We start from the raw sequence: 24,447 nt of genomic DNA, 5'->3' as shown, positions 1-24,447 counted from the left end.
ATGCAGAAGTTTATGCCTACGAGGACTACATAGGTAGATCAAACAGTAAGTCATACAAAACTTGAATCTGATTTAGCATCAAACATTCACCACGATCCAACATAGCAATAAGCATGCCAGTTTGGTGTAGTGGTTAAGTGTGCGGACTCTTATCTGGGAGAACCAGGTTTGATTCCCCACTCCTCTATGTACACCTGCTGATGTTACCTTGGGTCAGCCACAAGTTCTCTCAAAGCTCTTCTGCTCAAGAGCACTTCTGGGAGAGCTCTCTCAGCCCCACCTACCTCACAAGGTGTCTGTTGTAGGGAGGAGATTTGTAAGTCGCTCTGAGACTCCTTTGGGTAGTGAAGGGTGGGATATAAATCCAATCTCTTCTCTTCTTAACAAATCAGTGAGGTTTATCCAACTGTTTATGTCAGCAAATTAATGATCTGATATAGCAGGGGTGGCCAATGGTAGCTCTCCAGATGTTTTTTAACTTCAGCTCCCATCAGCCCCTGCCATTGGCCATGCTGGCTGGGGCTGATGGGAGTTGTAGGCAAAAACATCTGGAGAGCTACCATTGGCCACCCCTGTGATATAGGAAAGTTAACTAGAACACTAAAGCTTCCTGTACATGTCTATATCTGAATCAGGCCTGACCAGTTACCTGCAGGTCTCATTTTGGGCAGAAGCTCACAGGAGCAGAGCTCTGGAACCTCTACATTTTATTGCACTCTTTCTTTCATAACCCCCCTTCCCCCAAATCCTTGCTTCTGGGCTCCAATTGTTCAACCCCCCTGTGAGAATTTTGCTGCACTCTAAGATTTGACAGACTTTCTAATATTTTCCCACAAAAATGTGAAAATAACCAAAACATACAAAGCATACAGATGGAAATCTTCATCATGCCACTGTGGCTGATTAGGAGAAAGTAATTTAAAAAGTATGATGGGAGTAAGGTTTTATTATGTCATTGATAATCCAAGAAGCATCTTCAGGTGGATGCTGAGCTGATATAATTTAATATACCTTTGGTGATGTCAGGGGTGTGTGGCATATGCAAATGAGTTGTGCAAATTAATTATGCTAATGAGCTCCAACACCTCTTTTTCTACAAAATTACCCCTGGTTATCTGGAATGTCTTGCTCATGGCCACAAGCAACAGAAACTTTTCTTGCCCATGCTACATGCTGCACTTGGCTATTTATGACATAAAGTATGAAAATGAGAAGAAAATCTGGCATTTCAATTTGTTGGAATGGTGCATATGAGTACAAATCAACAATTTTATATTGTACTCCTAGGAGTACAACAAAGCCACATAAGTCTCCATTATGCTGTAATCTCTCAGGCTTGTTTTGTGTTGTATAGTTAGCACCATTTTTTTAAGCCAATGAGGACAGGCCTCCCAAATATATCATTATAAGCAGTTTCACAAAAATACTCACAGATATTTGCTGTGCCCTTAGGAATGGGTAGATAGGAGCCAGGACTCCAAGGTCGGCCCTGATAGTTCTTCTTGCATTTCCCACAGTCTGGGCCTGTTGTGTTGTGCTCACATTCACATAATAATTTTTTGTTTTCTTCTCTGCAGCCCGTGGCATGAAGGTTACACTTGCATCTAAAAAATAATAATAAACGTGTTATCACACATGGAGGTTTCATTTCAAGCTGTTATGCTCCAACTGGTATTCAGATCATAGTGACAAACATGTCACTGACAACAAAAAAATTGCTCTCGTTGCTATTTTAACTTCTTCTTTTTTTGGAAAAAAGAAAACTCTCCAGAACTATTTCAAAATGCTTTCATAAATATACTGTGGCAACTGGATATTGCTGTTTGGTGTGCAGTAATCAAATATAAGTGAACTTCAGAAAAACTTCTAAGGTATGATTATGTAAATAAAGTGCTCAGACCAACAGAGTTACAATATATTTACTTCCACCAGTACAATATACAATGTACTTCCACAAGTACAATATATGTACTTCCACCAGTGGGCACACTGTATCAAATCTCCTAGTATAAACTAGGTCAACTGTAACTTCTTCCCCACAAATCTGACAACTGTAGTTCTGTGAGTGGTATGTGAGCTAGACACACAAAGCTTCACAAACAGAAATTTCTCAGCATCTCACTGAACTAAACTTACAAGGATTCATTGGGAAAGGCTTGGAAGTAGAAGTGGTTTGTATGTACCACAAAACACCTTTTGTTTTCCTAGGAATTAAATTTTCTCCTAAATGAGAACAGAATTTGCATTCTGATCCTTCAGAGTGGAAACATTTATCCTAGAAGAGCTATCATCTGTTTTTCTGATAGGGCTCCACTGCATGAAGGGTAGAAATTCAGCAGGTGAAACTCTGGCCTGATTCAGTCTGTGCTCAGACGTCACTGCAGGTCAATATGTATGATCTGAGACTTACCACCCCACTAATGCGATTAAGGATTGTCTAGTTTCAGATAAGATGTACTCCAAGATTCAAGAGCCTTGATAGAAAAACACTTGATGACATTAATACAGCTGTTAGGTGGAGGTCCTACAACTATTTATGATAATTTGTTATGATACTGATGTACAGGTAAAGGACTCACTAATGCCCAGCCTAGGTCTCATTTGAAACCTACCATTGAAATGGCAAGACGATGATTCTGATACCTCAATTTGTTTTACCCCCACATCTGTGAAAGCCTCTGATCTATCAGCTTAGACAAACAGGTACATTCAAGTCGAAACAGAATCTGCAGTATAATGGGACTTTGATACTACTGCATCCCCTGGTCTTTTTCTATGAGGAGATAAAGCGGACTCTCTCCACCTTGGAATACCAAGGCCCAGATCCAACTCCATGAGGAGTACGACTACTGCAGCCTTTGCAGAATCGTAAAGCTACAGCTGTGAAAGAAACAGTTCTATTAGCAAGAAATTATTAGCAGATTGTACAACTGTTGCTTATACATACACATACATACTGCAAGCAGTCCTCACCCTCCAACAATTGATACATGTTTCATTATCTTTAAGAGTAAACATCTGTTAACATCAGACAAATATTTGCTAATCCATTGTAAAATTCATATCTGCCTGTCATGAATTAGACTACACATACCCCACTATCCCTGTTTGTAAGGGAAAGTGCCTATCTTGTACCTTTACCTGGCTACTACTTTTCCCCTTTGTCATATTGTGAAAAACAGCTTTTCAAAAGTTTGTGCAATAGAATTAATTGTATTTTAAGTATCTATACAATATCCAGTGCATGCAGAACAAAGTGCATTGCATCCTTTTCACCAGCCTGCAATTGCCTACTAAGACAGTGCGCTTTGCAGCTACCTTCAAGTACAAACAGATCCATTGCTAGATTAAGCAGTTCAGGGCATAGCCAAGTTTACCAATATAACTACTTCAGAAGACATTGTCCTATGCACAAAGGAAGCTAAGGGTTGCACACAGAGAATTTCAGTACTGCACTGACCAAAACTTTCAAGGTTTCTCTGGGAAAGGCTTGGCAGTCAAAGTGCCATAGAACTCGTTAAAACACCACAGAGCAAAGCGCATCAAGCAGACAAGTCATGCAAGTATGGAATAAATAATTATTCTACATATATGTGCAGCACACTGATAAAAAGTTACTAGCTTGCAAATATGTTTACTGATTGCCAACTCATTTTGATTATGTTGATGGCATAAAAGAAGAACCGAGTTTCGTAAAGGCTCTCTAATCTGATTCTAAACTAGGCATGGACATGAACCTGGAAAAGTTAGGTTCATTTCATTTCATGGTTCATGGGGCCGCATGAACCATGAACCTTCCTGTTTACCAAACCAGTTCATTCCATGAGGTTCACAATACAGTAGAATGGCTCCCCCATGGGCTGGAGATGCCAAATTGACAATGAATCTCCAGCTGACTCTCCTCTATTTGCCCTCCAAGTAAGATGAAGATTGAATTGGGGGGGGGCTGAGTTATAGCCCCCCAAAGCATGTAGCCCCAGGAAAAATCACAACTGCAGGATCAGGAGTGTGTTGGTCCTCAGCCAAGGAGGCCAGTAGCTGAGCTCCTCTGGTCGGTGTAAGCAGAAAGACAGGTGGCTCAGAGCCTTGAGTCCACCTGACACAACCCCAGATGGGGAGAGATGTTCAGAGATAAATATGAGGGGGGTGGTTCTGGCAAGGCAACCAGCAGCTAAGCCCCTCTATTCAGAATGAAGGTAGCATGGAGTCCTGAGTCCACTTCACCACACACAATCCCATCCTGACAGAGCTAGTAATGACAAAGCCCAGTGGAGGGCCCCTCAGCTGAGGAACCTATGAAGCTAAGTCTCTCTGCTCAATATAAGCAGAAGGACAGGTGCCCCAGAGCCCTGAGTAAGAATCAAACACTTCAACCCCACTGTTCCCAGGAGGAATGACTTCCAGTTCCCTTTCTTCTGTTTCTCTGCCTCTAATTTATGTGCCAATGCAAAATAGGGTTTCAGAGTCAATTGAGATTGACAAACACAATGGCTGAAATACAGAAGAATGAGTCCACAGATATTAAACATTTTACATACTTTTATATCCACAACATATAGTTACAATGTTTATTTGACCATTATTTTCCCCTCAAACCTTTAATGACATAACAGTTGCAAATAAGAGTACACAGAATGTAAAAAGTTAAACATAGGACAGGGGAGGCCAAGGGTAGCTCTCCAGATGTGTTTTGCCTACAACTCCCATCAGCCCCAGCCAGCATGGCCAATGGCTGGGGCTGATGGGAGTTGTAGGCAAAAAAAATCTGGAGAGCTACCGTTGGCCACCCCTGACATAGGAGATAAAATCAAAAAGAAACAGAGATTACATGTGCATTTATACAAGATCAGATTTACATTTAAGAATGTCAGCCAAAAATTTTGCCACAGCCTCAGTAATCTCCCACTTAGTCCTTCAGTAAATAATGACAGGGTGGCACAGTAAATGGATGTGGGGACAAAGAAAGCTTGCAAGATAGTTCCTTACGGAGATTATGATATATGGAACAATTAAGCAATATATGCTGAATTGAGTCAGGAATATTCGCTCCACAGGTACAGAGTCTATCACATAAAGTTACTTGATAATATCTCCCCTGTAAGACTTTGGAGGGGAATGCGTTTAATCTAGCCAACATGAATGCCCCGTGATAACTTGGAATGGTTAAGTCTGATAAATAATGGGGCATTTTACCACAGAAAATGATGAGACTTAAAGATGCTGGTAGGGTGGCCATAATGTCTGAAGGCCAGCCAGGGACACCTTGGGGGGGGGAGGTAGGGGTGTGAAACAGGAAGTGATGTCACTTCCGGTGATGTCATGCCACCGCCGGAAACAGGAAGTGACATCACTTCCTGTGACATCATTTCCCCCGCACCACCTGCCGGAAACAGGAAGTGACATCACTTCCCGTGACATCATTTCCCCTGCGCCACCTGCCGGAAGCAGGAAGTGACATCACTTCCTGTGACATCATTTCCCCAAAATGACATCATTTCCCCCAAATGCCACTGCCGGAAACAGGAAGTGACTTCACAGCACTTCCTGTGATGTCCCCAAAAATCCCCCAAATATCACCGCCGGAAACACCAAGATTATTTATAGAGAGGGAAAGGGGGAAATAAAGTTAAATAAAACTCTTTTTTTACTTTTTTACTAGTCAGGTCACCACTAGAAGAACATTTCACTTGGCAACATGTATTGGAATGAAGTTTTCTCAAAAGAAACATCCGACGAGGGTCCATTCCCAGGTTTCCTAGCTTAGACCATAGTTGAGCACTATCTATTGAATCAAATGCGCTCTTCAGGTCAATAAAAGCAGCATATAATTTGTTAGTCCCAGTGTGCATATATTTTTCTGCAAGGAAGGCCAGAGTACAGCAATGGTTCATAGCAGATCTGCCTTTGGAAAAGCCAATTTGTTCAGGACCTATGATGTTATCAAGTCGCATCCAATCAATTAATTGGAGTTCCAAATGTTTGGCATATGGCTTGCCCACTATAGATAATAAATTAATGGGGCAGAAATTTTCTGGTAACTCCAACTCCCCTTTTTTGTAGATTGGGATAATTATAGAATCAAGTCAAGAGTCTGGGATGAAACCATGCAGATCAATGAAAGTGAACAGTTTTGCAAGGGGCAAGAGCCACCAGTCAGCAAACTTTGTGAAAACCTCAGCGGGAAGGCCATCAGGGCCTGGTGCTTTACCCACTTTTAAACCCTTCAATAAATCATCAATTTCATCCAGAGTTACTGGAGGCCAGACCAGCATGTCAGTAACAACGGGGTTTACTAAGATAGGAGGGGATACACATGGAGCAGCAAATACGTTAGATAAGTAATCAACCCATGCTTGCGCAGAGATAGTTGGGTCAGTAACAGAATTGCTTTTTAGATTACCCGAAATGATTCCCCAGAAGGCCTTATTATCTTTAGATATTATTGAATGGTAAAGCTCGTCCCATTTATTCTGAAAGAAACCTTTCTTTTTAGATGTGATAAGCTCCAAGTAGGCTTTCTTACAAGAAATATAGGCCTTAATTTTTGCTGGGTCTTCAGAGGACTCATTAAACAGTGCTCTCAGTTCTTGTTTCTGAGCTAAACAGTCTGTGTTAAACCAGCTAGAGAAATTGGATCTTCACAAAATCACAAGTTTAGCTTTAGCACTACAGTAATCCCATCTTTAAAAAAGGTTCCAGAGGAGATCCGGGAAATTACAGGCCAGTCAGTCTGACTTCAATACCGGGAAAGTTGGTAGAAACCATTATCAAGGACAGAATGAGTAGGCACATTGATGAACACGGGTTATTGAGGAAGACTCAGCATGGGTTCTGCAAGGGAAGATCTTGCCTCACTAACCTGTTGCATTTCTTTGAGGGGGTGAACAAACATGTGGACAAAGGAGACCCGATAGATGTTGTTTACCTTGACTTCCAGAAAGCTTTTGATAAAGTTCCTCATCAAAGGCTCCTTAGAAAGCTTGAGAATCATGGAGTAAAAGGACAGGTCCTCTTGTGGATCAAAAACTGGCTGAGTAATAGGAAGCAGAGAGTGAGTATAAATGGGCAGTCTTCGCAGTGGAGGACGGTAAGCAGTGGGGTGCCGCAGGGCTCGGTACTGGGTCCCATGCTCTTTAACTTGTTCATAAATGATTTAGAGTTGGGAGTGAGCAGTGAAGTGGCCAAGTTTGCGGATGACACTAAACTGTTCAGGGTGGTGAGAACCAGAGAGGATTGTGAGGAACTCCAAAGGGATCTGTTGAGTCTGGGTGAGTGGGCGTCAACGTGGCAGATGCGTTTCAATGTGGACAAGTGCAAAGTAATGCACATTGGGGCTAAGAATCCCAGCTACAAATACAAGTTGATGGGGTGTGAACTGGCAGAGACTGATCAAGAGAGAGATCTTGGGGTCATGATAGATAACTCACTGAAAGTGTCAAGACAGTGTGCGTTTGCAATAAAAAAGGCCAATGCCATGCTGGGAATTATTAGGGAGGGAATTGAAAACAAATCAGCCAGTATCATAATGCCCCTGTATAAATCGATGGTGCGGTCTCATTTGGAGTACTGTGTGCAGTTCTGGTCGCCGCACCTCAAAAAGGATATTATAGCTTTAGAGAAGGTGCAGAGAAGGGCAACTAGAATGATTAAAGGGCTGGAGCACTTTCCCTATGAAGAAAGGTTGAAACGCTTGGGACTCTTTAGCTTGGAGAAACGTCGACTGCGGGGTGACATGATAGAGGTTTACAAGATAATGCATGGAATGGAGAAAGTAGAGAAAGAAGTACTTTTCTCTCTTTCTCACAATACAAGAACTCGTGGGCATTCGATGAAATTGCTGAGCAGACAGGTTAAGACGGATAAAAGGAAGTACTTCTTCACCCAAAGGGTGATTAACATGTGGAATTCACTGCCACAGGAGGTGGTGGCGGCCACAAGTATAGCCACCTTCAAGAGGGGTTTAGATAAAAATATGGAGCACAGGTCCATCAGTGGCTATTAGCCACAGTGTATGTGTGTATATAACATTTTTTGCCACTGTGTGACACAGAGTGTTGGACTTGATGGGCCGTTGGCCTGATCCAACATGGCTTCTCTTATGTTCTTATGTTCTTATGTAATCAATTAATAATGAGAATCCTGAAAGGATTCCATTGGCAGATTTAGCATTTATGACTGAATTCCTTAATTTGCACAGCGCTTCAGAGCCAAAGAAGAAAGAAAACTTCCTTTCTAGGGCTTAGGACCACTTAATTTAAAAAAAAAAAAAAATTCTCAGAGCCTATCACAGATTGGGAAGATGATACTGTAATAGCCTCCAGATCCAATCTTAAAGATAATATCAGGGACAGATGGTCACTTCCTGTGTGCGAATCTATAGAAATGTTATCAATAGACGACAAAAGGCTAGGTGAACCTAAACAATTATCTATCACACTGCGACCCTGTGAGGAAAAAAAAGTAAAATCAGTTGCAGCCAGAAATCTGGAAAGACCATTAAATATTATAACATTATGTGCTATGCAGAATTCAATTAATCTAGGACCTGCCTTGTTGGTTAAAAAATCTTTGGATTAACTACTGGAAGGTAAAGGGACATTTAGTGATTTTTGATAATAGCGGAAGTTTTGTGGAATAATGGACTAAATCTTGCTAAGAAATTTTTTTTTATGTTATAAAGAAATGAAGTTGGACATATAGGGTTTGATTTTTTTAATACTCATTCTTCTCTTTTCTTTTTTTATTGTGATAAGGTTTTAATATGAAGATTCTTGGTATGATAAAATTATCTTGTATTTTTATCAATTTAAGTAAACACCAGCGGGGGTCATAAAGAGGGAGGAGAGGAGGAGGGGGGAAAAGTGTAATGTATTGATATAAATTTGTATTGACTTTTTATTTCTTGAATATTATAACAATATATTGCAAATTAATAAAACTGTTTTATATAAAAAAATTGGGATTAACAGGGCAAACATAATTGTAGTGGAAGGGATTCAACAGCTTCAAAACCAAAATGTGAGATCCATTTCTGATTATTACTGCCTATCCGAGCATTAAAATCACCAAAAATCGTGAGCTGAGCAGTATGGAATTTCCTAGATGTAACATATTCAGAAAATTTCTCCCAAACAGCAACTAACTCCAGCTCTCCATTAAAAGGGGCTAGGTAAACATTAATCACAATTAGAGTCAGTGCTGGGGAGGACAACAATAAAGCCTGGGCAAGTGGCGGGCAGAGGTCCAATAGGACCATCTTAAATGGTAAGTTGGATTTCAACAAAGCAGCCAGGCCTGCTTTGCAGCAACCTGTAGAGTAAGTTCTATAGGCAGGGAGATTAAAAACTTTAAAATCCATCAGTCTAAAACTGTCTCCAACCCATGTTTCCTGAAGCAAGACACAGTAAAAGGATTTTTAAAAGTCAAAAAAATCTGAGTCATTCACTTTACTCTTCCACCCAACTATGTTCCAAGAGATAATACGGAAGTACAAACAAAGACTGGAATCTACAGAAAACAAATGGACACTCCTTTTAGTAACAGGCAGTTTCTCAGTGTTTTATAATAACTTGAATCCTTATTTGGAGCCACAGGAATAAATTTTACATGGATCCATGCTTTGTCTTGCTATCTGTTTCTTCTTTTCAGTTCTAAAAGCTATTCATCTGTACTTGTGGAAGTGACTTGCCTGTTGAATGACTATTATAGGTTCTTATGGACTATTTGATAGCTTGAAAAAGTTCACTGTGGTTAGCTGGGTACTCATCCTTCCTTGGAAGGATGGAAGGCTGAGCTAACCTTGAGCTGGCCACCTGGGGGTAAAGTGTAGATGACTGGGGAAGGCAATGGCAAACCACTCTGTAAAAAAAAAGTCTGCCATAAAAATGTCATGACGTCACCACAGAGTTGGAAACATCTGGCACTTGCACAGGGGACTACCTTTACCTTTAAATCCACCCAAAACATTTTTCCTTTCAGTCTTTCAGACTAGAAAAGGGTTGTAAAAATACTCCAACCTTGTAAGACTGCAGGTCGCTTCACCTGGTAATTTGCAAACCGTGGCTATGTGTTAGTTTAATCATGTCACCATGGGATGCTTCAATAAAAATATATTGTAAAAGTCTGTTTACTTTAATAGAATCTCCCCGCAAATTGGTTTGAGGAACCTACGTTGCTAAAAATTTAAGGAAAGCTGCTCTAGCCAATATTTCTCATCATTTTAATTTTGAGTATTCCTGGACCATTTGGAGATTAATTAATCTGTGCATGTAACAATAGACATCTTGTAAGTAGATTGGACCAAATATCAAATTCCTCTCTAAAAATTTCCTTCAAGTCGCTTCTAAATGAAACAACAAAAAAAGCTTATTGTATCAGCACTACAGCATTGTTATTTCTTTCCAGTAGATGTCAGAAATGCCTTAAAATCGTCTTCAAATAGAAAGCTGGAATGGTGCCCAGGTATTTAGCAACCTTGGTTGATTATTTTCCTAATGATTTTACATCCGGTGGTTGGAAAGATTCTTCTGTGGATATTCGTCACCTGTTCCACAGAGTGACTAGTAATTAGGCAAAGCAACACAAGGAATGGGTACGAATATATTTTTTTAACGCGTGCAAATGAACAGCTGCCAACCCTAACTTCCATTTAAAAGAAGTTTGACCTGAAGCAAGCAGCAGCCCACACACATATCTCTTGGGTAAAGCAAACCTATGGTAGATTTAAGGAGCGTCAAGATAATAGAAAATAGAAATGGTAACTGGATAGATGAGCAGGCATTTTCTTCTGTAGTTGAAATAAATGATGCTTGCTGAATGGTTGCTATTTAAGTGATAGCTCATTACTAGCTAGGAATATTAACAAACACCTTTTTCTGTTTAATTAAAATTGGCAGAAAAAATGTTGTGTTAAGCTAGTCTAGGGAAGAGGCTCTGTTAAGCAGACTATAATTATTCTATATTTGTGGTGCTAGACTTTCTTACAAAGAGTTTATTTTCTATGCACACTTTTGAGAAATGAGAGTTGATGTCACATCATGTTTTCTTGGCAGACTTTTTGTTATGGAGTGGCTTGCCATTGCCTTCCCCAGTCATCTACACTTTACCCCTAGCAAGCCTTGGAAGCAGTGCTGGCCCTAGGGCACATGGTGCCCCAGGCTGGCTCCCTGCCCACTGCCCCTCCTTCCCTCCCTCCGCAGCGCCATGCTCCATTGCCCATCTCCTCCTCCCCTTCCCCCAAAGCTGGCATCTGGGCATTTTTTTAAGCTTTGGGGGTGGGCGGAACATGGCGGAAGGGAAGGGAGGGGGCTGGCGGTAGCTGGTGGCAGCAGTGGTGGTGAGCTTTTGGGGGGCAGGTGGAGCATGGCGGAAGGGAAGGGAGGCGCTACTGGTGGCTAGCAGCGGCGGCAGTGAGCTTCGGGAGTGCAGTGGAAGGGAGGGGGCTGGCAGTGGCTGGCAGCAGCAACGGGGCAGAGGGAGAGAGGCAAACTAAGTGGTTGTCTTGGGCACCAGGAGGGGGGGAGCCCAATTCAGTGCCCCCCTCCCGGTGCCCTAGGCAACCACCTAGTTTGCCTAGTGGGCGAGATGGCCCAGCTCAGAAGGATGGAAGGCTAAGTCAACCTTGAACTGGTTACGTGAACCCAGCTCCCGCCAGGATTAAATTCAGGTTGTGAGTAGAGCTTGGACTGTAGTACTGCATTTTACCACTCTGCACCATGGTACTATCTAGTTTGTATAAAAGAAAACCCATATTCAGTTAAAAGGCCATCAACTATCAGAGCTGAAAGGACTGCAGCCTGAGATCCCTTCAAACAATTACCAGTCAGTAAAGTCTGTAACAACTCTTTGATTTTGTATACAGTAATCTATGATGCTGCTATATCGAAGAACATCAGAGAATGTGAACACTTAGTAGTATTTCATGCCAATCCAATCCAAATACCTTTATTGGCATAGAAATAAAAAGTACAGCATAGCAAATTTACATGGAGTTTCAGCTATAAAAACCAGTCAAACATCAAGAAGGGAAACTAGTCTTTTGGTCCCTGATTGTTATGGCAGCCAAAAGGTACTTTGCAACTAGGCTTGTGATATGGGGACATTGGTCTGATAGTAGAAAGAAAACTAACTTCGCCTCAGGTAATCCATAAAGATTACACAGAATAGGTTTGATTATACAGTCCTGCACTTCCCTGTAAAAATCACAGTAAAGTAAGACATGGGCCACCATTGCCTTCCGTGACATGGACAGACTCTATCCTGGTAAGGGATCTTGGCAAACCTCCCAGACAGTACTGCTGAGGGTAGAACATTGAGTCTTGCTAACATAAAGGAATGGCGTACCTGGGGTGAAGTAATCTGGGAAAGGTAGGCAGCAGGCAACTCATGAACTGGGAAGCTTTTGATAAAGTTCCTCATCAAAGGCTCCTTAGAAAGCTTGAGAGTCATGGAGTAAAAGGACAGGTCCTCTTGTGGATCAAAAACTGGCTGAGTAATAGGAAGCAGAGAGTGAGTATAAATGGGCAGTTTTCGCAGTGGAGGACGGTAAGCAGTGGGGTGCCGCAGGGGTACTGGGTCCCATGCTCTTTAACTTGTTCATAAATGATTTAGAGTTGGGAGTGAGCAGTGAAGTGGCCAAATTTGCGGATGACACTAAATTGTTCAGGGTGGTGAGAACCAGAGAGGATTGTGAGGAACTCCAAAGGAATCTGTTGAGGCTGGGTGAGTGGGCGTCAACGTGGCAGATGCGGTTCAATGTGGCCAAGTGCAAAGTAATGCACATTGGGGCCAAGAATCCCAGCTACAAATACAAGTTGATGGGGTGTGAACTGGCAGAGACTGACCATGAGAGAGATCTTGGGGTCGTGGTAGATAATTCACTGAAAATGTCAGGACAGTGTGCATTTGCAATAAAAAAGGCCAACGCCATGCTGGGAATTATTAGGAAGGGAATTGAAAACAAATCAGCCAGTATCATAATGCCCCTGTATAAATCGATGGTGCGGTCTCATTTGGAGTACTGTGTGCAGTTCTGGTCGCCACACCTCAAAAAGGATATTATAGCATTGGAGAAAGTTCAGAAAAGGGCAACTAGAATGATTAAAGGGCTGGAACACCTTTCCTATGAAGAAAGGTTGAAACGCTTAGGGCTCTTTAGCTTGGAGAAACGTCGACTGAGGGGTGACATGATAGAGGTTTACAAGATAATGCATGGGATGGAGAAAGTAGAGAAAGAAGTACTTTTCTCCCTTTCTCACAATACAAGAACTCGTGGGCATTCGATGAAATTGCTGAGCAGACAGGTTAAAACGGATAAAAGGAAGTACTTCTTCACCCAAAGGGTGATTAACATGTGGAATTCACTGCCACAGGTGGTGGCGGCCACAAGCATAGCCACCTTCAAGAGGGGGTTAGATAAAAATATGGAGCAGAGGTCCATCAGTGGCTATTAGCCACAGAGTATGTGTGTGTGTCTATATATATATATATATATATATATATATATATATATATATATATATATATATATATATATATATATATTTGGCTGCTGTGTGACACAGAACGTTGGACTGGATGGGCCATTGGCCTGATCTAACATGGCTTCTCTTATGTTCTTATGTTCTTAAGATACCAAATGCTAAAGGAGAACAAGTTTTATGTCAGAAGAACAAAGGGACTGTTTCTCAATATCTAAAATCCTCTGTTTCAGGATTCTGAATGCCTGCGTTTCACTTAGCATACAGAGGTTGTCCAGGGTACATCTATGGAATGTATTTTCTTATGGATCAGACTATACCAGTTGGAAACGAAGGAATCTGCTGGCATCATATGGATATAACTAGCAGGGTCTGCCCTAAAGTGTAGGTGTAGCCAAAACTTTATAGTTAGTAGCCATGTCTCAATCAAATGGGTTCCAGTCTCTAGGCACATTGCTGCATAGTTAACACAGTTGGGGACCCCCAAAATACAACGTAAAAATGCTGCCTGAATTTGCTCAAGTTGGAAATTTAGGGCACAAACCCAAATAGAGATCCCATAGAAGAAGAAGAAGAAGAAGAAGAAGAAGAAGAAGAAGAAGAAGAAGAAGATATTGGATTTATATCCCGCCCTCCACTCCGAAGAGTCTCAGAGCGGCTCACAATCTCCTTTACCTTCCTCCCCCACAACAGACACCCTGTGAGGTGGGTGGGGCTGGAGAGGGCTCTCACAGCAGCTGCCCTTTCAAGGACAACCTCTGCCAGAGCTATGGCTGACCCAAGGCCATTCCAGCAGGTGCAAGTGGAGGAGTGGGCAATCAAACCCGGTTCTCCTAGATAAGAGTCCGCACACTTAACCACTACACCAAACTGGCTCTCCAACTGAGAAACTGTTTTAGCATTAAAAACACGAATGGCAGCTGGGACAAATTGGTTGCCCTTCTTGTAAAAAAGCTAACCACCGCAGATGAAGTACACCTTGCTGAGATGACCGCTTGTTTGCGTTGTACTTTCCAGTTATGATTGTATTGGAAAAAGATCCCCAAATATTTGAAATATTTCACCTGTTCAATATTATTTCCCTTGAGGCACCAGCTTTGTGGTTTCCAGCACTTTGAAAATACTATAATTTTGGATTTTACATAGTTTATAGGCAGGAAATTTGTCTCACAGTATGAAGTAAAAGCGAGTAACAGGTGCTTGAGGCCCTTCTGCGAATGTGACAGTACAACTGCATTGTCAGCATAGAGCAATAAAGGGATAACGAATGGTCCAAGTATTTCACGCAATGCCAAGTTAATTTTAAATTTTAAAAACTGCCTGTGTGGTTTTCCTAATGATCATATGGAGACCACATACTGTTTACTACACTAATAGACTCTATCCACTTCTTAACAGCCTCAGCATTCCTTGGAGACTGCTTGTTGGCTGACCAATGTGTGAACTCCCCTACTCATGTTGGTCATTTGTGTGCATTCACCACACCTTTATATGATTTTTAATAATGATTGCTGTTAACAAACTTTACCCAATGAATTTGCAATAAGTACAACTAAATACAAATAAATGTTGCATTTACCCCACAAACCCCTATGCCCAGGGCTTTTTTTGTAGCAGGAACTCCTTTGCATATTAGGCCACACCCCCCCTGATGTAGCCAATCCTCCAAGAGTTTACAGGGCTCTTAGTACATTCTTGATGGGTTGGCTATATCAGGGTTGTGTGGCTTAATATGCAAAGGAGTTTCTGCTACAAAAAAAGCCCTGACTATGTCCAACTGTTATGTGGACAATCTAGTGGGAAGTGGCAGGACACCAGCCTTTGTAAGCATCTGCTCCTTTCTAAAACATGCACAAGAGAGTCTGCTTTCTGCCTCCAATCACTATCCTGACAGATAGTTAACCTCTGGGCCCAGTGTGGCCCACTAAGTTTGTTGGATCACTAGTTTTCTAACAGTGCAGTCGTCAATAAAGTTTCACCACTGAAAGCCCACTGACTTAGATGGATTTAACTCTGGTCTGTGCTCCTTCCTTAGTGCAGGCTCATTAGCTTTAATAATGCTAGAAATTTTTTTGTCATTCAATAAAGATGCCATCAGTAGGGGCAGATTAGACTTTAGCATACAGTGGCCATGATAAATTTGAGGGCATACCTTAGAGGGAAGCACTATACTGTATGGTCTTGAGGCAGTTATTACTAAGCAAATTTCTGAAGATCTTTATGAGGTTTCATTCAATGGAGATTTAATAATATTTTCTGACATTAGATTTCATGGGAAATTATAAGGGATTCATGCTGCAAATGTAGAAAATGGAAGTGACATTTTGTGCTTCATAGTGAACCCCATCGTGTTCCAAAAACACAGATATGGGATTCCCTATATCTTTATCAATCTGATGCAAGAAAACTATTTTATTAAATTCTGCACATGCCATAGTTAGAAAATTCATTCTGAAGCTTCAAAAATGACTTGTGTACTGGAAGGACAGATGCATAATGGATGGATAAGAGACCAAAGGATGCTTAGCTCAGCTAAAATAAGCCAGTACACTGAAGGACTTATGAATGACTTGAAGAGCATGCACACTAAAACAAAAATTTAGGATTGTAGAACAGAAAAGCAAGTGTGTTGAAATAGTAAAAATCTGAATATCTAAGTATATATCTGGAATACAAATACCTTTTCAGGGGTGCTGAACTCATTTGTTAGGAGGGCCAGATCTGACATAAATGAGACCTTGCTGGTATTGTGGAAATTTTTTTTATAAAGATTGGCTCCTTTATGAAACATCCATTCATTAAAATATTCACTTACTGTTTAAAGCACTCAAAACACTTACTAACTACAGCCCCCAGAATTTTTTGCAAGACAGCTGCCAGAAAAGAGGGTATCTCAGGTTAGGAAAGGTCTGTTAAGGCTATTCAGTTGGGAGAGAGGATGAGAAGAGCATTAATTGGCACGGAAAATGTTCAGATTTACGAAGAGATGGGAAACTGACTTTATCAAGATTCTCTCAATGGACCTCGAGTTCAGTATCTGAAGTCCAGATGGCATCAAAGGTAATAAGGTGTAATTCCCCAACAGTTGGGTTGAGCCTTGTGTGTCATAAAATGTAATGCCAGGTAGTAGAGATATAATAATAATAATAATAATAATAATAATAATAATAATAATAATAATAATAATAATAATAATAATAATAATAATAATTTTATTTTTATATCCCGCCCTCCCCCGCCAAAGGCGGGCTCAGGGCGGCTTACAGACATGGCATTCCATGATTCAAGTAAAACAATATACACAACAATTTAAATATAATCAGTTACATAAATAATTAAATAAAATAGATAAAATAGGTGCTATAAATACTATAAGTTATGATATCCACAAGATGGCTAGGTAACTACACGTCAGTTTAGCAGGGTTCTGTTTCAAAGGCAAGCTGGAAAAGAAATGTTTTGCAAGCCTTGCGGAATTGGTTCAGGTCCCGCAGGGCTCGTATCATCTCTGGAAGATGGTTCCACCATCGAGGGGCCATTACGGAGAAGGCTTGCTCCCTGGTAATCTTCAGTCTAGCCTCTCTTGGCCCAGGGATTGTTAGCAGATTTTGAGAACTGGATCTCAGTGCTCTCTGGGGGATATATGGGGAGAGGCAGTCCCTTAGGTAGGCAGGTCCTCGGCCATATAGGGCTTTAAAGGTAATGACCAGCACTTTATAGCGAACACGGTACACAACCGGCAGCCAGTGCAGATCCCGCAGCCCAGGCCGCACGTGTTCCCACTGTAGTAGTCCCATTAGCAGCCTGGCCGCCGCGTTCTGGACTACCTGAAGTTTCCGTGTTTGGTATAAGGGCAGCCCCATGTAGAGGGCATTGCAGTAGTCTAGTCTCAAGGTGACCGTTGCGTGGATCACAGTTGCTAGGTCGCTGCGCTCCAAGAAGGGAGCCAACTGCCTCGCCCTCTTGAGATGAAAGAAGGCGGATCTAGCAGTGGCAGCTATCTGGGCCTCCATTGATAAGGAGGATTCCAGTAGCACTCCTAGGCTCTTGACTTTGCGCACTGGTATCAGTGGCGCACCGTCAAAAGTCGGTAGGGTAATCTCCCCTCCCGGTCCGCCGCGGCCCACGCAAAGGACCTCAGTCTTCGCCAGATTCAACTTCAGCCCACTCAGCCTGAGCCAGTCAGCCATGGCTTGCAACGCCCGGTCCAAATTTATAGGGACATCGCCAGCCCGGCCGTCCATCAGTAGATAGAGCTGAGTGTCATCTGCATATTGATGACAACCCAGCCCATACCTCCGTACAATCTGGGCAAGGGGGCGCATGAAGATGTTAAACAACATCGGGGAGAGAACTGCCCCCTGAGGCACCCCACAATTAAGTGGGTGCCTCTGAGACAGCTCCCCCCCAATTGCCACCCTTTGTCCCCGACCTTCAAGAAAGGAGGAGAGCCACTGTAAGGCTAGCCCCCGAATTCCCGCGTTGGCGAGGCGGCGGGTCAGCAGCCGATGGTCGACCATATCGAACGCAGCCGATAGGTCTAGCAGCAGCAATACTGCCGAGCCGCCTCGGTCCAGTTGTCGTCGGAGGTCATCCATGAGGGCGACCAGGACTGTTTCCGTCCCATGGCCCGGGCGAAAGCCGGACTGGCATGGGTCTAAGGTGGAAGCGTCCTCCAAAAAATCCTGTAACTGCAGCGCCACCGCCCTCTCAATAATTTTGCGCAAAAAGGGCAAATTTGAGACCGGTCGAGAATGTGCCAATTCGGCCGGGTCTGATGAAACTTTTTTCAGGAGAGGGCGGACCAGTGCCTCTTTCAGGGGTGTTGGAAAAGCACCCTCTGAAAGAGATCGATTTATAATATCCCGTATAGGATATCTTAATTCCTCCTGGCAGGCCTTAATTAGCCAGGAGGGGCATGGGTCCAGATCACAAGTCGTGGATCGCGCAGTGCCAAGAATTCTGTCGACCTCCTCCAAGCTGAGCGGGTCGAAGCGATCCAGGGTTAAATCAGAAGAAACGCATTGGGCCTCGAGTTCACTTACTGCGTCCAAATTGGCAGGGCAGTCGTGGCGGAGCGATTGGACCTTATCAGCAAAAAATTTCGCAAAAGCCTCACAGCCAATCTCCAATTCCTTAGCTTTTAAATTGCCCTGTGGCAATGTAGTAAGGTTCCGAATTATTCTAAATAATTGGGCCGGGCACGAATTTGCAGATGCAATCTTAGCCACAAAGTATGTCTTCTTTGCGGCCTTGACTGCCATCTCATAGGACTTCATGAACTTCCTATAAGATGTTCTAGTCGCTTCATCACGAGTACGCCGCCACTGCCTCTCTAGCCGTCTAAGACCTTGTTTCAGCTGGCATAATTCCGGGGTATACCACGGGGCCAGCTTAGTCCGAGGTCGCAGAGGGCGCCGAGGTGCGATCTCCTCGATGGCCCTAGAGAGCCGGCTATTCCAGGTCTCAATCAGGTCATTGAGGGAGTCGCCAGAGGACCAGGGGTCCCGCAGAGCCATCTGGAACCGTTCCGGGTCCATTTGGCTCCGCGGGTGAGCCATAATCGGCTCTTCGCCTAAACAGGTTTGGGGAGGCATATCTACACGGGCCTTGAGGGCGAAGTGATCCGACCATGGCACCGCCTCTGCGGATATATCGCTCACTGCTACCCCAGCCACAAAGATCAGGTCTAACATGTGTCCGGCCTGGTGAGTGGGGGTTACAACAAATTGAGAGAGTCCCAGTGTCGCCATGGAAGACACTAGGTCCGTCGCCTGACTAGAGGACGGGTCATCAGCATGGACGTTGAAGTCACCCAGGATTATCAATCTTAGGTGCTCCAGCGCCCAGCCTGTCGCCGCCTCAATCAGGGATGGTAAGGCGTCGGCTGGTGCGTTAGGCGTACGGTACACCTGCCAAATCGCCAACCCCTCTCCAACCTCCCAACTCAGACCGGCACATTCAATGCCCTCAATCTTTGGGGCCGGGAGCGCCCTGAAGGAGTAAGCCTCCTGTGCAAATAATGCCACTCCTCCCCCCCGCCCGCTAGTCTGCGATTGGTGGAAGACCGAGTAACCTGGGGGAGCTGTTTGCGAGAGGGCCACTGTATCACCCTCCCGGATCCAGGTCTCAGTCACGCAAGCCAGGTCCATGTTCTGTTCGAGCATAAACTCTTGAAGAGTTGAGGTCTTGTTGTTAATGGACCTGGCGTTGCATAACACCAATGACGGAGGCGGGTTACATCTGGTCCTACTACCTGTTACCCTTGGGATGGGACGCAGATTGGAGGGGGGCCGAGCACTAACATGTCTCTGTCCTCCTCCATAACTTCATAAAGGGCACAGACAAACACAATTAATTTTTTACTTAAAATAAAACATGCTTAAAACATTAGCATGCTTGCAATATTTTGTTTAACAGTCTCTGAGACCTGATACGTTTTGCTCTGAATTATTGCATGAAAATCTGGAGACAATATCTGTGCTGTATGCTGTTCAGGTGTGTATCTGTTAAGTTGTATTACAGTGCTCAGTGCACTGTAGGACCCAGGGGAAAACATGAAATGGCTGGGCATTGTGAGCATTTGTACATATGAATACAGTGCAAAATAAATAGTCCACATTGCTTTCCTACTGAGAAAGACTGGATCATGAGGTCATGAATACGGTGCAAAAGAGCCCTGGCAAAACAAGCTTCACACACACATACACACACACACTGTAGCAAGGCAAAAAGCTCTTACCTTGAATAAAACTGTGTTGGTCTTAAAGGTGCTTTTTGTACTTCTCCCCTGCAATGCAGTCAAGCAAAGGAACCACCTGCTTATTCCCTCTTCCCCTCCCCCTCTTCCCCAAAGGAGAATGAGTGAGGAGGAGCCTCACCCAATAAAAGAGCTTGGCTCTGTAGCTCTGCTGCATGATTGAGAGATCCTGGCACAGCTCGAGCTTTGATTAAGAGAACTCTAGCTGTGTCAGGCTCTCTCAATCTCACAGCAGAGCTACACAGCCAAGCTCCTCCACTGGCTGAGGCTCCTTCTCCTGCCTTGGGGAAGAGGGGGGAGGGAAGACAGACAAGGGCAGAGGCTGATCTGCTCAGCTGCACTGCACAGGAGAAATTTTTAAAGAAGTGACCAAAGGAAGCAGGAGATGGGGAAGGAAGCAGACAATGGCCAGTTGCTTGCAGGTCTGATAGGAGCCCTTTGGGGGTCACATTTGATACCTCTGCTTTACATAGTAGGGCAAAAATATCTTTCCATTATTGGTTGTAATTTCATCAACTGATGCATTAAAGAGCACACTGGGCTTGATTCTAATCAAAGTCTTTGCACTGTTATTTTTATTTAAAAATTATCCTATTCCATCTTGTGGATTGGAGAATAATAAAGAAAATCAAATATGCAAACGGCTTAGGAGCTCATTTTTATTCAAGCCATGCATTTATGGCAACTTGCAAAACAATACAACTGCTTGTTTGTCTTACTCAGAGACACTGGAGACATGAAAAGCATTATTTAGGAATACAAAATGTAGATGGATATTGTATTCCTAAACAATATAAGAAGTTTAAATCAGAACTGGTCCTAAATTCAATAGAAACTTGATCCAAATCCATGTAATTGAGGCAATGTGGATCTACGTGTTCTGGACAGGGCAGACATTTTCTCTTTCTGAGAGCCATATTTGCCTTTTGGGACTAATAACAAATGTAGACTTGCCATTGGTGGTGGCAGTCATGGTGAGAAGAATAAAGACTATTGCACTTTGAAGGGGAGAAGTGCTTTATTGACAACCATTGGTTTATTGTTTCTTTTAGTTTACGTTAACTTAACCAGGAGTCATTGTTCTGCCAGAGGCTGTGAAACTTAAGGCATATTAAAACTAGCCAGCAAAATTCTCCTAGACCTCTTAGTGGCTTTCATCACCATCAGTCATGGTATCCTTTTGGACTGCTTTTCTGGGCTGGGACTGGGGGGCACCATTTTGTGGCAGTTGTTGCTCCTACCAGAAGGAAGGTTTCAGAAGGTTGTGCTGGAAGACTACTGCTCAGCCTGCAAGGCTTCATCTTATCTCTTATGCTTTTCAGCATCTACATGAAATTGATGGGTGAGGTCATCTGGAGATTTGGGCTGGGCTGCCGCCCAATCATATGTGGATGATGATAAGCTCAATCTTGTGCTTCTGACTGGTTGAAGGGAGGCTGTAGAAACCCTGCACTGGTGCCTGCAGGCAGCTTGGGAGTGGATGTAAATTAATCAGAGATTAGGCAGGTAGCAATCTGGGCGACGTCCTCCTCAGTTATGGCATCAAAACTCTGAAAACTTCTCCCCATAAGGACTCGTTTGTCCCCTTCTGCTGCTATCTTCTGCCAGTGGGTAAAGACTTCTTTTTGTTTTGTCTAGTGTTACTTCAGTGATCATTTCTACCTTATGTTTTAATTGCAATTTAATTTCATTGCAAAAACATTAAAACATAGGACAGAAATCCTTGGTTTTATTTGTCTTAATGATGTGTTTTTGTTTAATTTTAATAGTTTTTCTTGGGTATGTTTTTAATCTGTTAGCTGCCTTGGTGACCCTGATAGGGTATAATTTTTTTCAAACAAGCAAGCAAATAAACTTTTCAGTCTGTGTAACAGATCTGTATAGCCTGAGATAAACCACACACCACTGCAGTATCAAGAAGAGAGTGAATGTGATGCATCCTACACTTACCTTACCACTTTAAGCAAAGGTTGAAACCTTATTCCAGAATACAAGCCTAGAACCACAAAAGCAAAAAAACCACTGTGACATTATATGGCTAAAAGTTTCCTTCTGTGTCAGGGTCTGTGTCATTTCTCAGTATTGGCTCTGCTAGCCATTATAGTATGTGGCAGCCACTGAAGAAGCATGGCCATTTGCTTCAATATGAAGATGAAGAATAAGAGATTGGATTTTTACCCTGTCCTTCATTCAGAGTCTCAGAGCACTTTACAATCTCCCTCACTTCCTTGCCCCACAACAAACACCCTGTGAGGTAAATGAGACTGAGAAAGCTCATGACTGACCCAAGGTCACTTGCTGCATGTGGAGGAGTGGGGAACTGAACATGGTTTTCCAGATTAGAGTGTGACACTCTAGGCTGGGAAATCTAAGGAAGAAGCAAGAAAATATTGGATGAAATTTTATGCCTGGCTAGATACTCAAGACTTTTAAGATTCTTTGGTGTGAAATATCTTTTTTCCTATACGCTGTACTATATGATTGCCTATATTGGATTTGTCAAAATCAATAGACATTATAACTAAAAGATTTATAGCACAAAATACTATAATGTTGATGATGTATAGTTTAAATATAATAATAACTGACAGTTTATGTATTTTAAGAAAATACTGTAGATGCAGACTTGTATTCTTTGAAAGTATTTTCTATACAGAAAAAGATTAATATGTACTTTTATTTTTTATCCCCCCTTATTCTTTATTCCCAATTTCTTGAAACTAAAAAAACTTTTAAATAGAGTGTGCCACTCTGAACCACTACACCAATTGGTTCTAAGTACACTGACGTGGTTTGTCCTGGGACGGTACTGAGATTCAGTAAATATTCTAGAAACCCAAATTTATTCAACTCTATTGTATCCCATGGGGACCATGCATTCCCTTTAAATGGATTTTGCAAACCATGATGTGTGAAAGTAAACTCCAAAGTGGTGAGTTCACCACAGGTGAAGTTTTCCCCAGTATCTGCGTGCCGCAGGGAAGTCTCTCACCACTGCACACAGACCTGACTGGGAGGGCTCATGCTGTGGTGTGGTTTAAACTGTGCCATAAAAGAAGCTGTTCCAAAGAACTGCATGCAGTGAGGAGGTCCCTCATGCAGCCATAAGAGGATCAGCTGGGGCAACATGCACCCCTGAGAGGATCAGCTGGGACAGCAGTAGCTGAGAGCTCTATACCACCTTGGCTGTGGCTGGCTCTTCTTGCAGTCAGCTGCAAGAGGAGCCCATCAGCAATTAGTATAGCTGAGTCTGAATAAAAGCCAACATTTTTCGCTTTTCTTGGGCTCAGCTATATTGAGAGCCAAATCAAATTCTCTAATCTGTATTCAGTTGAATAAATACCCCAAAAGGTATTTTTATAAGGTATTTTTGGAGTATTTATTCAGCTAGGTTTATACTGAATGCACACCCCTAATCCCCAGAACAGCCCTTTTTGGTAGGCATGCCTCCTACCATTTTCATCAGCAAAAAAAACCCTTGTTGAATCCAAACCAAAGTGGGTCGCCTTCATAGCCTGAGAAAGATGGAAGCATTCTGACCCAGCTGCATCAGCCAGGACTGGGTCAGGATGTGTTCAGGCTAGAATTTTCTATGCTATTTTAATCTCATTTTTGTTTTAATTGTAATAGCTGTTAGTTCTTGTTTTTTATGTTCTCAACATTTACATATCTCCTTGTTTAAGGAGTGCTGGCAAGATTATTAGCACCCTGGCCAGTTCCAGAAGGCAGGTGCTAGGATTAATGGTAAACCGTAAGATGAATGAAGAGGTTTGAGAGGAAAAGATACTGTATGGCCACTGCTTTAAAAAAGGTAAAGGTAGTCCCCTGTGCAAGCACCAGGTCATTAGGTTTGCTATTGACACCTTGATGCATACAGCAGTTAAGAGTTGTCAAGTCTGGAGGGGTTTTTTTTTGTGTGTGACATGCCTTCAGTGTGTGCATGGATGAACCAGAGAGTGTTATTTCCATTATTAATAGTGATTATCGATGGTGTTTTAGTTACTGCAATACATAAGAATTTGAGTAGGCAGTCAAAGACATTGGAGAGAGGTGGACATGATCCCTCAGCAGCATAATTATGGAAAATAATGAATTCTGGTACTGACACTAACAAGCAATAATACTGATCAGTTCTCTGAGGGGAGCAATCACTTGATGGCACTCCTGATCAACGTTATCCGTGATTGCCTAGTACTATGCACAAAGAGC

At 42.6% G+C, this 24,447-nt stretch overlaps 1 protein-coding gene across 8 annotated transcripts in view; it reads right to left on the bottom strand.

Annotated features, from left to right (window-relative positions):
- NTNG1 (netrin G1) overlaps positions 1 to 24,447 on the bottom strand; it is a 366,458-nt gene that overhangs the window by 103,196 nt on the left and 238,815 nt on the right. For all 8 annotated transcript variants that reach the window (XM_060232307.1, XM_060232304.1, XM_060232300.1 and 5 more), the window contains exon 4: positions 1,432 to 1,604. In XM_060232307.1, the coding sequence (XP_060088290.1) occupies positions 1,432 to 1,604 (173 nt within the window). The remainder of the gene's footprint in view (positions 1 to 1,431; positions 1,605 to 24,447) is intronic.

Source organism: Heteronotia binoei, chromosome 2 (genome assembly GCF_032191835.1).
Source record: "Heteronotia binoei isolate CCM8104 ecotype False Entrance Well chromosome 2, APGP_CSIRO_Hbin_v1, whole genome shotgun sequence".
NCBI classification, from domain to species: domain Eukaryota; kingdom Metazoa; phylum Chordata; class Lepidosauria; order Squamata; family Gekkonidae; genus Heteronotia; species Heteronotia binoei.
Note: the sequence above shows the minus strand (reverse complement) of the source record. Positions and strands in the feature narration are given on the sequence as shown.